Source organism: Ruditapes philippinarum, unplaced genomic scaffold (genome assembly GCF_026571515.1).
Source record: "Ruditapes philippinarum isolate M1 unplaced genomic scaffold, ASM2657151v2 ctg1009_1_1_1_1, whole genome shotgun sequence".
NCBI classification, from domain to species: Eukaryota; Metazoa; Mollusca; class Bivalvia; order Venerida; family Veneridae; genus Ruditapes; species Ruditapes philippinarum.
The window spans coordinates 61,930-77,105 of NW_026853088.1; the positions used below are offsets into that span (position 1 = coordinate 61,930).

Consider the following 15,176-nt stretch of genomic DNA (forward strand, 5'->3'; position numbering starts at 1 on the left):
AATTAAGTCCATCATAAAAAGGTTGGGACATCTTTAAGTTCAACTACCAGCTGGCAATAATTTGGCAACAATTTTCATATATGATTATGTTTGGAAATTTATCTGAATTGAAGAAAAATACATAAATCACATAGACATTCCTAATACAAGAGGTCTGTATTAGACCAGCCTCCACTTCATTCCCTAGATAAATTGAGAATAGGTTGATTCATTACATTATGACAATAATACATCATACCATAGATAGATATGAGCTTGAATTGATTCATTGTTACAATATTAAAACACAACATTCCTAGTAATCCTGAACAGACCCCCCCCCCCCTTCCCGCCCATTTCGCCCCCTCCCCTCACACATTTATATAATAATATGTCATGAATTACAAGAAAAAACTTAAATTTATCTGGAGTAATGGACGGTCACCTTCATCTTGACCTTTGATACAATATATCTGCTAACAACATTTAAGTAATCACTGTGAGAAAGTATATAAAACACCCTGCAAGCATGTGATTGAAAATTTTCCAAATGTCATCATGTTATAGTAATGTTGCAACCTTGACTTTAACTCTACTGTGCTGTACATTTTCTCAGCCCTTTTTTCCCCCTTATTTTTTTACTTTTCAGGCAAATTGAAGCATTCCCAGTGCCTAAACATTTGGGTTTTTTTTTCCCCAAATTCAGAAGCATCAAATTCCCAATAAACAAGTCTGCATTTTCATTAACTAACAAATTGTTACAAAAAAATTTCTGTCAATAAAAAACTATTCCTTTATTCAAATAAGTTTTCTTTAGTTTCTATTGGTTACTGTAAAATTCCTATTTCTTTTTTTCCTTTTTCAAAAATACAGTACACAATAAAATATAAGACAATCAACTGTCAAAATCATACATCAAATAATTTCTTCAGACAAAATGTTTAATCTAACAAACAGCACTGAGCAAATAGGACTGTCATAGATAAAAATTGTTGTATTGATATGTACATCAAGTATTAAAACAATGCAACAAACTATATAATCCAATCAAATGTGAAATGTATTAAATACAATGTAGAAAAGATCATAAAAAATATCATATCTAATATTGGATATGTTTGGTTTTTTTGGGTTGTTTTTTTTTTAAACAAGGTGTCAAAGTCCTCTTTGAATAAACAACATTACACAATATAAGCAGTAAAGGCTGCTTACTTTGCACAGGCGAAAGAGAATTTTAATTAACAGCAAATAGAAGCAAAAATTCATGTTAATTTATATTAAGTTTACTTATTGCATAAATGAAAGATTATTAATTAAATTGATATGTTAAATTGCTAATCATAATCATATCTATACCAATGAGACCTGACAATACATTGATATTTTGACTTTCACTGACTGGACAATCTAAGAACATTTCCACCTTCTTTTGGAAAAAGTTATTGCTTTAATGAGGAAAAATTTATGTGGGATTCTGGGAAATTTTAGTAATTAATTAAGTTAAAAAACTTTATGACTCTCAAGTTTTATTCATGTTAATTGTCATATCACCTGTAAACACTTCAACACAGTTCAATTTTTTTCAATAACCTGATGAAGGATATATCTTACCCGAAACCGGTAGTGATATTAAATATATAAACCGACCTGGTGTTTTTGATGTGTTGTTCCCCTCTCCCAATCTTTTAATCTAAAACTTGAAATAGTTTGATTTTTTTCCCCACTGTTTGGAGGATTTTAAAAATGAGAGGCTATTTTGTATTGGGAATAGGACCTGTAATATACCCTACACGTATGTATACCTTACCTTCTTTAAATGAAGGGTATAATGATATTCATGCATTTAAATGAAATATTCCTCTCAGTCAGTCACTCTGACATACAGCATACTAAGTCTAAGTGAAATTCTTAAACATTTTTGGTTCAATATTACGCACCATGTTGAATGTCCATGTTGAATGTCCGTGCTGTTCATACAAAACATACTGCCAAACCTTAACGAAAAAAGGCAACTTCTGTCAAATTCAGCATAATGGTTTAAAACTTGTAACTATTGTGTTACAGTACATGTATAATCTAAACAATACTCACTTGCTGTTAGCCGGCTGGGTGCTGATACTTAAAGTAATTGGTGTGGTCAGGTTTGAGATAGGAATCTGTTGTGACAGTACGGCCGACGTTATTGGTGACAATTGTTGCGGAACATCATCATAGCCCGATGATGGTACAGTTGATGTGACTATTGACATTTCCATGAAATCTACGATATCGATACAACTACTGCTTTTAGATACCCTGGCGCATTTCTAGCTTCCGATACAGACAATCTGAAATATTACAATTCTCAGGTTAAAAGACTAATTAAGTACATAGAGCTTTGAAAATGATGAAGTACATATACTGGTTATAAGAATAATGTTGCCTACATTTACAATTGTATGACACTATTTTTTTTCCGACGTCTACAAATTTATACTCAGTATTTTACTTCATATCACATACATTATTGCATATCATATTCCATCACCTTCCATTAAAGTTCACAGCTTTTTATGTATGACAATAGCATCATATAACAAAGACATGAAAAAGCATTTCATTAAAATTTATTTCCTGTTCTGATTCAGACAAAATTATATAGCTTTGGATTTAAACTATTTGTCAACATGATGATTATAGAACCACAGTATTTGAACAAATCTACTTCCTGTTATCACCAGAAAGTTTCAAGCTGAAATATATAGGCTCCAAACATGGGACCCGGGTGCAGTGATCGGAAGTAACACATGATTGAAATTGCAAGACAGGGTACACAAAAGAATTCTTTAGGCCCGCAAGACAGCCTGGGTACAGTGATTTCCTTTACATGTATATACTGTGAAAACTGCAAGGACTTACAGGGTTTGAGGTTTTTGTTGTTGTTTTTTTCTCAATATTTCTGCAGCATGACCCATACCTTAGGGATTGGGAATTTTGGGCAAAATTTGTCACTTGAAGTTTAGAAACATTCTGTAATCACAGCTGAAACAAATGTCTTTACTGATTTTACAACAAGAAACACTTTTAGTACCAATTCTATGTTTTTAACGAGAATTTTAATAAAAAGATACCATTTTCCAGTAAGAATATAACCACATTTATGGTATCTCATTTATAACCCTAGCCCAGCTAAGTAAAAAAAAATGCTTCAAATTCTATACCTGTAACTAAGTTACTAACATTTATGCACTTAATTAAGCATGCCTACTATATAAATCACTTTAATTATATGACTAGAAAAAGTGTTAAAACCATGGCATTTGTAATTAATAAGAAACCATCCGAGATAAAACCCCATTTTACTTTTATTATAAATGCTAATTATTTGACCATCTCAAAACAGCAAATGAAAAATTAATAACTGTTTAATACAATTTTTCCAATGTGATGTATACAAATCATCATTCGGCCTATCTCCTAGATTTAATTTTATGCGGCTGTCAGTTAAACTTAACTGTACAAAGTGGACAGTAAAACAAATGAGAATTTAATTTCTCATTTGACAGACAAGTATTTTCATCAACGTTTACCAATGAGTTACGGCATTTCTTGTAATCACATGGTCGCATAAAATATAAATATGCACACTTTAACCTTTTGAGCGTATTTAAAGGAACAGAATGTGACTAGTATCATTCTGACATGGGTTCTATATAGATGTTTGATCAATCTAAGAGGACAAAAGTGTAAATCCCCGAACAAACCATGGCCAGTTTTTTAAAAAAGAACTGAGTATGTCCAAGCATTATGTGCCGGAAGTACATGTGTATGTCATAATGTGCTGTAAGACTTATAATGTTAAAATGTCTTCTGACTCAATTGAAAAAGAAAAGAAAACAACCAGAACCAAGAGCCACCAGTGACCTCTTAGCATGTGCCACACTTGACATTATTATTTCTAAAGTTAGACACATCTGAGAAAGAATAACGTAATAAAATATTACTCCTAAAATACTTTATTTTCTTGTTACAAAATATAACTCAAAGTTCTTATTTGACATTGATGCTCAAGGTCATCCAAAAGTTGAGGTCACATTTGAATTAATCATCATGTTCTTTGTCATAGAATACATGAAAATCAAATCAATAAATAATATACATGTACTAATAATATATAAGAAAGTCACTAGCAACACTTGATGCTGACATTTACCATCTTATAAACATGTGAATTTTCATTATACCATTTTGAGAATACGGTTTCAGACATGGATGCGCAGTATTACCAGTAAACCTGTTACTGTCAGTGTGGTAAAATGACCCATAATTCATGATTAATATTTTTAATAAATTCAGTTTTGTTGACAATTTAAGGTCATTGTCATCAAACAATATATAGCTGGACAACACAAAGGTAAGACTAGGGTGGAATATTATACTGGTTAGGGACCATCAACTGGACAATCTGTGAACATTTTTCCTTACAAATTTCATGTTAGAGCAGGTAACCTAACAAGTACATATATGTTCTTCACCAAACTAACGGAACAGTTTGCTTATTTCTGATTATGTTGACAATCTTATGTGATGCCCATGATGGGGAGTAAATTGTTTTCACTACAGGAAGAAATATGCCTTTATTATTGATAAAAAGCAACTGATTGATCAACAACCACTGAACAAAGACATAGATGCCAAAACGTCTCAGAAGTCAGGGTTTCTTCCAGAAATCAAGTGACTGCCATGGAGACATCCCCTGGCCAGGAATGATTTAATAAAAAGAAATCTCAAGTAAGTATGAATTATTCTAGCATGCAAATATCATTGTCCCCAGTATAGTAATACACAGGAATTGATGACTCTAATCCTTTAATTGGTAAATCTATGTGGCCCCTTCAAACAAACAATTATCAGCAATGCTTTAGATCAATTAAAAGATTAATTGTTTACCCCTTGTGGCTTGCTGGGTGAAGGTGTCAACAACTGTAATTAAAAACTAGCCAGCATATATTGACTCCACATTAAAGCACTGACTGACTTCAATTAGAGCTTGTGTACCATGAAAATCACTGCTTAAATAACATGATGTAATCAAGTCTTCAGTAATCTGCAAAAGTTTTAGCTATTTCAACCAAAACCTCTGGCAAATTGTCCATGCTTAAAAAATAGCATTTTCTTATTCATGACTTACTGAATTTATAGATCTAATTTAATTACTTTACAAAAAAAGATAGAAAAATGCCGATATTTTTAGTATCTTGTCCGTTTTAAGTTATTGTAATATTTGCAAGTTGTAATTATATTGATTGATAATCAAGGTTATATGCCACTAGTCATGCTAGTTATGCAAATTTACGAAACAATTAGCATGCTGATCTCCAGGAAAAAGTGACCGGAAAAGCAGTCTAGAAATAATGGCATGTATTACAAGGAAAAACAAGTGTTTTGGGGGCTGTCTGGTTTTGGTGGTTTCCAACCCGTACCATTGATATAAATTATCAGAGTATTTTGTAAATACATACATGTACTCTGGCTCTACTTTCTGAACAAGGACAACGTAATTTCATTTTTCCATTCCAGATTTGATCAGCACCGCTGCACAGTAAAAAAAACTGATCAACATCTGTAAAAAGTACTGATGTTGTGAATATATCCTTAAGTCTTAACATATTTATCACTCAGCAGATGCCTACATGTAGCTAGATATTTGCACTGAGATATTTTTTAACAATGACAATGTCAAAATTACAGGTAATCAAGCACAAATTTCTGTTTTACTGTTCAGTTTTGAACATGCCTAATTTTGTTTGTGGTAAATTTACAGAGAATAACCACTTTATTATCAGATTATGGTCAGTTGTTATGCCAATGTGTTAACATGTTAGAAATGTAGGCCTACTTGTTCCACATTTGGTCATACGTAAAATAATTTCAAAAGTAGATATCTACATTATCTTGTATTTTCTTAACTATTCAGCAATACAATGATTTTAATTACCTACCGGGGGCAGATAACGACTTAATCTGTTTACGAAAACATAATTAGATCTATGACTATATAAATCTACATATATAAGTTCACTCTGACAGCGAAAACATTTGAGAGAGAAAAAAAAAACAATTTGTTTTTTATTATTTACGCAATTTTTTAAAATATGTCAACATTTGCATCAATGCGACAAAGATTTGCTTGTTCAAAAGCACAAAAGATATATAAGTTTTTCCTCACCTGGTAGGGTATTGTCAGCAAATAAGTTGAAAATAATCCTAAACGTACATGCGTTTACAAAATGGATACACAACGTAACATCCGGGCACTTCTATTCTCATTTAGGTCAAGGTCGATAATATGTGATCAGCGCATGTCACTGTGCATTTTTACAAACATCAGGTATTACATAGCAATATTTTGAAAAAAGACTATATCATCTTTGCAAAACAATACAAAAATGTCGTTTTAACTGCATTTAGTCCGCAAATAAGTGATATTAAAGGAAATAGCTTGACCTAGATAGTACCACAAAATATGGAAGTCCAAATTCGTCAAAATTATCTAACAGAACGTTCAATTATCTTTGCATTATTTGCATTATATGTAGTTTTAAACACAAGTTTTGCTAGTTCTGTCAATTCTATGGAATGAAAGGTAAACTATATATAAAAATATACTATAAATTAAGAGAAGGCCGGAAACTCCAGATTCCAGTTTACGAGCAAGGGGTTCATTTGTTCATTTCATAAATTTTAAAGCAGTAAAGCAACATTTAATACCTTTTCGCACGGCGTTAATAAAATTATCCCAAAAATATTCACACTCAAACATATGGTGCTTATAAGCAAAAGTTGCATGAGGAGTATACATTGAATAAAAACAGCACTTGTAGTCCTTTGACAAATAGAGGATTTTTGTTCGTTTTTAGTGGATAGTGAATAGGAATGTATATCTTAGAAGTTTTTTTGCAACAGAGCGCATTTAGCGTGAGTGTATGGACATTTATTTCACACCTTATCAAATATTACCAAAGCACTTTTAGCATTTGCACCACGCAAAAATCATAATTGGATCAACTCATCATTTAAGCCTCGTTTTCATATTCAGAATCCAAAACGTCCATATCAAATCCCACCCCATATAGATTCGTTTTCATTTTTAAAGTCCCAATTTTCTGTATCAAATGCATATCGTACCCATCTAGCCTCGTTTTCATTTGTAGACTCCAATATCTATAAGATTTATCAAATTCTTATTGTATTTGAGGTAATAAAGTTTTGTCAAAAATATGTGTGAAATAAAGTCTTTTAACATGGTTTGAAGAATACTGAATCTGTTGGCCTCGTATACAGCTGCAAAACCTATATCAGACTTATATTTCAGTTGCACTCAACAGTGTATAATAACCTCTAAGTATTAGTTTAATAATAATATCTGTCATATGTTGCGGTTCGGACCGGAATATCCGTCCCGAGGGGACCCGCCCATTGGGCGGTAACGAGGCTTGCCGAGTTACCGCCCATGGGCGGGTTCCCGAGGGACGGATATTTCGGTCCGAACCGCAAACATATGTTAGATATTTTTTCTTGCATATTCTGCCATATTATTTCATATTTAAAATGGTTTACATCATTATGATATATGTTTATAGAAATTAAAGTCATTTCATCCATAACTATTTTCTTACAATAGCGTATGAACTTACAATTTAAATAACAACGGCGAAATGACGTCATCCTAAGCACATATTTCCCTTCTAAAACGACGTCATTTTAACGCGGTTCATTCATAAAGTGCGCTAAAATGACGTTGTTGTTTGGCACGCGACTCATCTGGCACCCCCCATGCCAGATGAAATTTCCGGCATGGGTAAAACTCACGGAAACGCCAGTCTTCTATGCAAGAATGTATGGTCCTTGCCATCTGTACATGTATTTTCTTTCCATACTAACTAAAAACAAAACACAAAAATTGCGTCTCAATCTATTTTTCTTTAATCTAGACAAGTTACCAAAAATTAACGCCAAATAACGTAAGTTTGATAGATTTGATGTCATGCAAATCTTTATCTCTTATGTGTTCATCTTTGGATGGTATATTCCTGAAAGAACGGGAGCTAAAATTCTTTCATGCATATTCAGGATTTTCTAGTATCCATGTATGCACCGGTGCTAAAATCTCGTGTAAGACAAGACGATGTTTTCCGGTGTCTTTAATGAACGAATTTACGTGTTATGGATAACATCATGTCGGATCATTTCGCAATAATGAATGAAGACAAGTCGTAAGTTCTTCATTCACTTCTGCATTGCTTTTGTTTTAGTTACTAGTATATGTACATTAAATCGCGCGCAGAATTTTTGCTGTTAGTCTAAATTGGAATTAATATTCTCTAAGTTTGGACATGATGCATTTATAAATGCTTTGAAACAAATGGGATTCGTCGGATAATGCTTTTCTTAATGAAATATCGAAATATATTAATTTTCACTGAGCTACACGTCACGTGTTGTTGTACAGGACTTAATTACGCCTGAACCACTCCTACTAAAACAGTGGCTCTTACATTTTGTTGATCTGTTTCATTAAGACAATAAGAGTCCTGAGAAAGGTAAACACAATTTATATATGCTTAAGCAAGGTGAATTGAACGCATTTAGGGGCCAAAGCAAATCCAACGATGACAGGGACCGGAAGAATGTAAAAACAGTACTGTTTGAAGACACATTTTGCCCCCAGAAACAAATCCATTTTTCCTTCTTAAGAAAGGGTAAACATGAGTTTTATAACATTAAAGTAGCGCTCAGTGTGAAATTATTTGTTATAAAAGTAGCAAAATGTAAACAAAAGTAGTCTTCCTTACAAAATACTAAATCACTGTAACTGTACTAATAGCTAAGATATAGCTAAGACCACAACTGAAGAAGCAAAATATGGTTCAGGTAATTTGCTAATGAGTAGCTTTTGGAACCTCTAATATGACATAAAAAATCTTTAGAGAAATAAAAATAAAGTCATTTTGGGGCATAATGGACCTTTAAACCCAACACGTGAGAGAGAGAATACAATTAAACAAGCGGCAGAACTTGAAGAAGAGGTTGCACACCTAGTTCAAGCGAGCGAAATAGTTGCCAGTTCGACAAAATGGTTACCGAGTTATGGATATTATTACGATCGCACGTATTTTCTCCAGGTAAGTGGTAGTGTGTTATTTTAAAATTTTTGAGTGCCCATTCATTCAGGCAATGATTATGGCACACTCTGTTTTAAGTTTCAGCTTCCAAGCTGAATATCAGATGCATTTTTTAAGTGTGACGTAGCCCAAAATAAAAAAAAACTGCTGACATGCATACATTTATTTTACTGTTTTTGCCGAACAGCATCGGAAACTGTTTTTCGTAACGCCACATAGTCCTTGTGTTGCAATGTTCATGGTGATTAATTATGCAGTTTTACATAAGTATACTTTCATTTCGGATTTATGCTAGTCTGCCTATTGCAACTTCAGTTAAGCTATTTGATAATTTCACGTTAAATAGAAACATGCAACACGCGTAGTATGGATGTAAAACAGGAAAAATAATAAAATATATGAGTCGCGTCAAGACAAAACCAACATAGTGCGTTTGCGACCAGCATGGATCCAGACCAGCCTGTGCATCCGCGCAGTCTGATCAGGATCCATGCTGTTCGCTTACCAACTCTATTACAAGTAGATAAACTGATAGCGAACAGCACGGATCCTGATCAGACTGTGCGGATGCGCAGGCTGGTCTGGATCCATGCTGGTCGCAAACGCACTATGTTGGTTCTGTCGTGACGCGGCTCATATAAAAGGCGGAGTAACGTTCACAGAATGCAGTCCTGACAAAACCCAGTCACAGTGGGACACCGCAAAGGCACCGACTAGGACAGGAGCGGGCAAAAAAGGCGGGACATGAAGTGGTCGTACCAACAAACGATAACAATTATGAGGATACATCGTAAAATGTCAAAATGGTAAAAGCAAAAAAGTAACACAATTGTATAAAATTTTCAGAGAAATATCTGTGACTAATAAATATGATCTTCGTTGGATTTCTTTTTGAAGTTTTATATTTGACTAAAAATAGTAGGAATAAGTGTTGCAAAGGCTAAGCAATACTTACTCGTCGGGATACAATTGGGACACATCGACGATTATTCATAATCATCTCCGAGTTAAAACGGATTGAAAATAGTTCTACCACGTGACCTTTGATATATATAAAAAAACAGACGGTGTAGTCTTTGTATAATAAGTAACGAATGTATTTATTTAACATCTTCTATTTAGATTGAAAAATGTGTCCGACAACTAGAATCAGTTTTAAAATACACATTGACATTTACATATAACAATATGTAAAATAATGTCAACAGTTATATAATGGGGTAAAGTTACCAACCTTCAGCTTTGCTTACTGCATGTATTTGGGGTTTGAAACCATATCCGTTCTGTGTAGCTATACTATCATGCGAAACAAGTCGAACGTACATCTGCGCGATGAAATAACCATTTGGAAAAACTTTATGGATATCCTAAAATACGGTTCAAGACAAAGAGAAAACACAAATTCCAGCTCAAATATATACCAAGACGTCTGAAGGAGCATTTCACATAAGAATGTCTCAAGCCAATCAAAAGATATAGTGCAGACACAGACCTTTAATCTTGCACGTCAACATCTGAAATATGGGTTGAACACTTTTTTGCATTGTTTCATTGAGGAAAAACATTTGACCAAAGTATGTCACAAGTGGTTAAAGATACAGAGTTTGCAATACAAATCATTGCTGACTCAAACTATTTCCACGGCCTCACTACACAACTCCACCATTTTGAACAATTCTCAAAGAAAATCGACCCATGGTACGAGCATACGGGTATCTGGTCTTCATTCTTGAACCCAAACGATTGCTGTCCATGCTTACTCATTGCCATATAGCAAATTCATGTACTTCTGAGAAGTTATGTGACCTCGACATTAAAGCGAAGGTTCCTGCATATTCAAACATTTGACTCAACTATAAATATCACTTTCATCATTACAGCGGAGGTAACAATACAAGTTACCCAAATCCTGGGTGATGAACATTTGATCCAGGTATCACAAATATGCCTAAATCCAGCGATTCAAGAGTTGACCAAAAGAAGCTGAACAATATAATTTTTCCTTAAATGTGACATCGACTTTGAAGTGGGGCACATAAAATGTGATTTTATTTGTTGCCCTATCACGAGTCCTTTAATAGTTGGGGTAACTGGATACTTATAAGCTGACTACCTGAAATAATTGATTATGCACCACCAAAGTATCATTCGATACAAAATATAAAGCCTACACCGATTTTAATCGTTACAAAAATGATGTCCGACAATATAATGTTCTTCATCTCGAAGCAAACATTTGCCTTACACATAAAAAAATGTTCAAGACAAAGAACGGACTGTGATTTCAAAGATGTGCATCCAAAATCTGGGTTCTGTCCGTTGCCTCAAAGAGATAAACTTCGACTCGATTTAAACTAGAGCTGCCACAGGAGTGGCAAACACCCTCAATCTGATCTCTATGACAATTATGTAATGCAATTTATCATTGCATGTGTATATTTGAAATTCACTGAAAAGTAAAGAATTTTTAGTGTAGACATATACAAAATGTTTGAATTTTGAGCTTCAAGGGTGACGTCGGCTCAGGACCCGTGTTCACAAAGAAAAGATCAGGATCAGGACCAAGTGATCCTATTTTATTTTCATTGTATTATAGAACTAAAACTTATCGTATTTTGCTAGAAATTCGAAATGAAACAAAATGCTGATTTGCAAAGAAACCAACATATTTTTGGATAAAATCAAAGAATAACAGAACAAAAACAAAAATAATCGGATCAAAGTAAGGATCAAGATCAATTTTTGGATCAACTGTAAAATGCCCGTATCTTGCAAAAATAATAAATTTATTCTAAAATTTCATAAAAATGCTACTTCAAGTCCAGTTTCATCAAGTATAAATTCAAATATCTAAATCTATACTTATTAACAATAGAGAATATTTTCGTTTTTAAATTGGATCCTGATCTTGATCCTTAAATCTTTGTGAACACGGGACCAGGAGTCTGGGCAAGTTTTAGGGGCATTATGATTTATAGAACTGACAAGTGTCTGATCTTTGACCGTGAAGGGTGACCTTGACCATGCAAAGAGGCGGCAAGGGTAATTCGCAAACCACCTTTTTCAGAGATTTATATTACAGCAGAGATCAAAGAATTCTTGAAGGGGTATATATGGAGACAACAAAATGGTCTGATAGACGACCTTCAAGGAGACATTTACATCAATTTGGCACTTGGGTCGCATAGTTTTTATAATTATTTCACATTACTTGTCCCTCTCTTTTCACCGCCCTTATGTCCACTCCCGGTTTTGGTTTGGTGCCTTCTGGGTGCCCAGCTCTGGTAGTTTGGGTGTGTCAGGAGCTGCGTCCTGGGAACGTTACCTTTGCCTTGTGGATCTTCATTCTCGCTTTCCTTTTGCACATTGCCTCGTCAAAGTGACAATTTTAGCAAAGTTTGAGGGGCAAGCGGACGAAAAATTTATTTGACCCCAAAGCTTGACCTCGACCTGGAACAGATCTGCACATAGGCTTGTCTAGGTGAACATTTAAAGCAGACACGATGGCGACGTACTGACGCTTGAGTGGTTCCCGTATTGAGAAATGGCAAATCCACATCATGTGAATGTGGGTATGATTAAAATCCTTTCAGGAAAATCAGGTGATAAAAAGAACAAGAGAGGGCCCTGGATCGCTCACCTGAGAAATAGGTCTAAAGGTCAAAGTGGAGCCCCATTTCACCCCAGAAGCACAATTTGAAAACAAGGGACGGCTTAATCTGAACAATATTGTGTACTGCCATCAAAGGGAATTTTTGTGTAAATTTATTTCAAAATTGAACCAGTGGTTTAGATGTTGTTGTTTTTTAATTTTAGCTGTGGCCACCATTTTATTTTAAACAGTTCAGTTTGTCACTAATTGAGAGGTGAGCTAATAAAAAGATAACATAACAAGAGGGCCATGATGGCCCTGAGGTCGCTCACCTGTATATAGGCCCCCCCGGAGCGGGGCCAGTTTAAACCCCAGGGCTTGTATTTGAACAAACTTGGAAGTCACCAATTAGAAGATGTTTCATGATGTTAAGTTTTTACTACACACATATAATGAAAAACAATGACCTTCCACTCCACCCCCCTTTCCCCCCCCCCCCCGGCAGGGCCAATTTTAACCCAAGGGTTAAACTTGGTAGACACCCATAAGAAGAAGTTTCATGCTAAACATCTAAGCTCTAGCTCATTGGTTTTTTTAAAAGAAGAATTTTTAAGTTTTTACTATACACATAATTAGTTAAAAACTATGACACCCCTGGAGCGGGGCCAGTTTTGACCCCAGGGCTTTTATTTGAACAGACTTTGTAGACACTTACTAGAAGATGTCTCATGTTTAATATCTTAACTTTAGCTATTTGGATTTTTTCAAAGAAGATTTTTAAGTTTTTGCTATACACATATAAGGAAAATCAATGACTCCCGGGGCGGGGCCAATTTTGACCCCAGGGCTTTTATTTGAACAAACTTGGTTGACATCCATTAGAAGATATTTCATGCTAAATATCTAAGCTCTAGCTATTTGGGTTTTTTAATAGAAGATATTTTAAGTTTTTTCTATCGGTTGCTATGGCAACCAGAGTTCTGCATGGAATTAAATTCTTTTGAACAATTTTTAAAGGTGACCACCAAAGGAACATTCCTGTGAAGTTTGGCTGAAATGGGCTTAGTGGTTTATGAGGAGATGTCATTTAAAGTAAAAGTTTACGGATGGACGCCAGACGAAAAGCGATCACAAAAGCTCACCCTGTCACTTTGTGACAGGTGAGCTAAAAAATGAAGGAAAACAAATAATGACTGGGTCAACCTCGATTCCCCTGGGCGGGTTAATTTTGAACCTAGGGGTTTTATTTCACCAAACATGGTAGACATACATTTGAACATGTTTCATCTCTACCTCTTTTGGATTTTCACAAAAAGATTTTTTAAGTTTTTACTATATACATATATATATAACAAAAATAAATGACCCCTTCTGGTGGGGTCAATTTTGACCCTAGGGAATTTATTTGAACAAACTTGGTAGACATTCACTAGATGTTTCATGCAAAATATCTTATCTATAGTGCTTTTGGATTTTCACAAGATTTTAAAAAAAAATACAATATACATATAAAATCAATGGAGCCCTGGGGCTAGGCCAATTTTGACTCTAAGGCTTTCATTTGAACAAACTTGATAGACATACATTAGAACATGTTCAATGCTAAATATCTTAGCTCTAGCTCGTGGATTTTCACATGAACTTTTTACTATATAAACAGTAAAGTAACATGTATATATATGTATAAGGAAAATCAATGAATTTTGACCCTAATGCTTTTATTTGAGCAAACTTGGAAGACATCCACTAGAAGATGTCTCATGCTCTTAGATTTTCACAACTTTTTCTTTAGTTTTTACTATATACATATAGGGAAATAAAAATAACCCCTAGAGCCGTCAATTTTGACCCTAGGGCATTTATTTGGACAAACTTGGTAGACATCTTCTAGAACATGTTTCATGCCAAATATCTAAGCTCTAGTCTTGTTTTTTTTTACAAGAAGGTTTTTGTAAAAAAATCTTTTGGTTGCCATTGCAAACATGGAAACAACTTTGGTAGAGCTTCATGCAAGGAACATCCCTGCGAAGTTTGAACAAATTTGGACAAGTGGTTTAGGAGGAGAAGTTGTTTAAAGAAATTGTTGACGCACGGATGATGGACAACGGGCCATCACAAAAGCTCACCTTGAGGACATTGTCCTCAGGTGAGCTAAAAACCTACCAGTAAGCTTTTGTTAAAAATTACTCCAACAATATTCACCCCAATGAAAAAACACAAAACAGAAAATGAAACACTTGGTATTTACTGACCAAATATCAAAATAAAGATATTTCTTAAAGCAAACAAATTTTCCCCTGATCTGTCCAGACAGGACAATGCTAATTGGCATACATTTTCGGAGCAATCATCAAGCCGATTGAAGTTAATTAAATTACATAAAGTTGTACAAGTACATAAAGTTGTAAAAGTACTTATCAACGAAAAAACAAGTCAGTATA

The 15,176-nt window shown here is 34.3% G+C and overlaps 1 protein-coding gene across 1 annotated transcript in view; it reads right to left on the bottom strand.

Moving 5' to 3' along the window:
• Nucleotides 1-6,329, bottom strand: part of LOC132733546 (ecdysone-induced protein 75B, isoforms C/D-like) — a 60,084-nt gene extending 53,755 nt beyond the window's left edge. Inside the window, exons 1-2 of the mRNA XM_060720206.1 lie at nucleotides 6,188-6,329; nucleotides 2,071-2,306 (exon numbers count right to left, since the gene is read on the bottom strand). Coding sequence (XP_060576189.1) covers nucleotides 2,071-2,234 — 164 coding nt within the window. The 5' untranslated portion in view covers nucleotides 2,235-2,306; nucleotides 6,188-6,329. The remainder of the gene's footprint in view (nucleotides 1-2,070; nucleotides 2,307-6,187) is intronic.
• Between the last annotated feature and the right edge of the window lie 8,847 nt (nucleotides 6,330-15,176).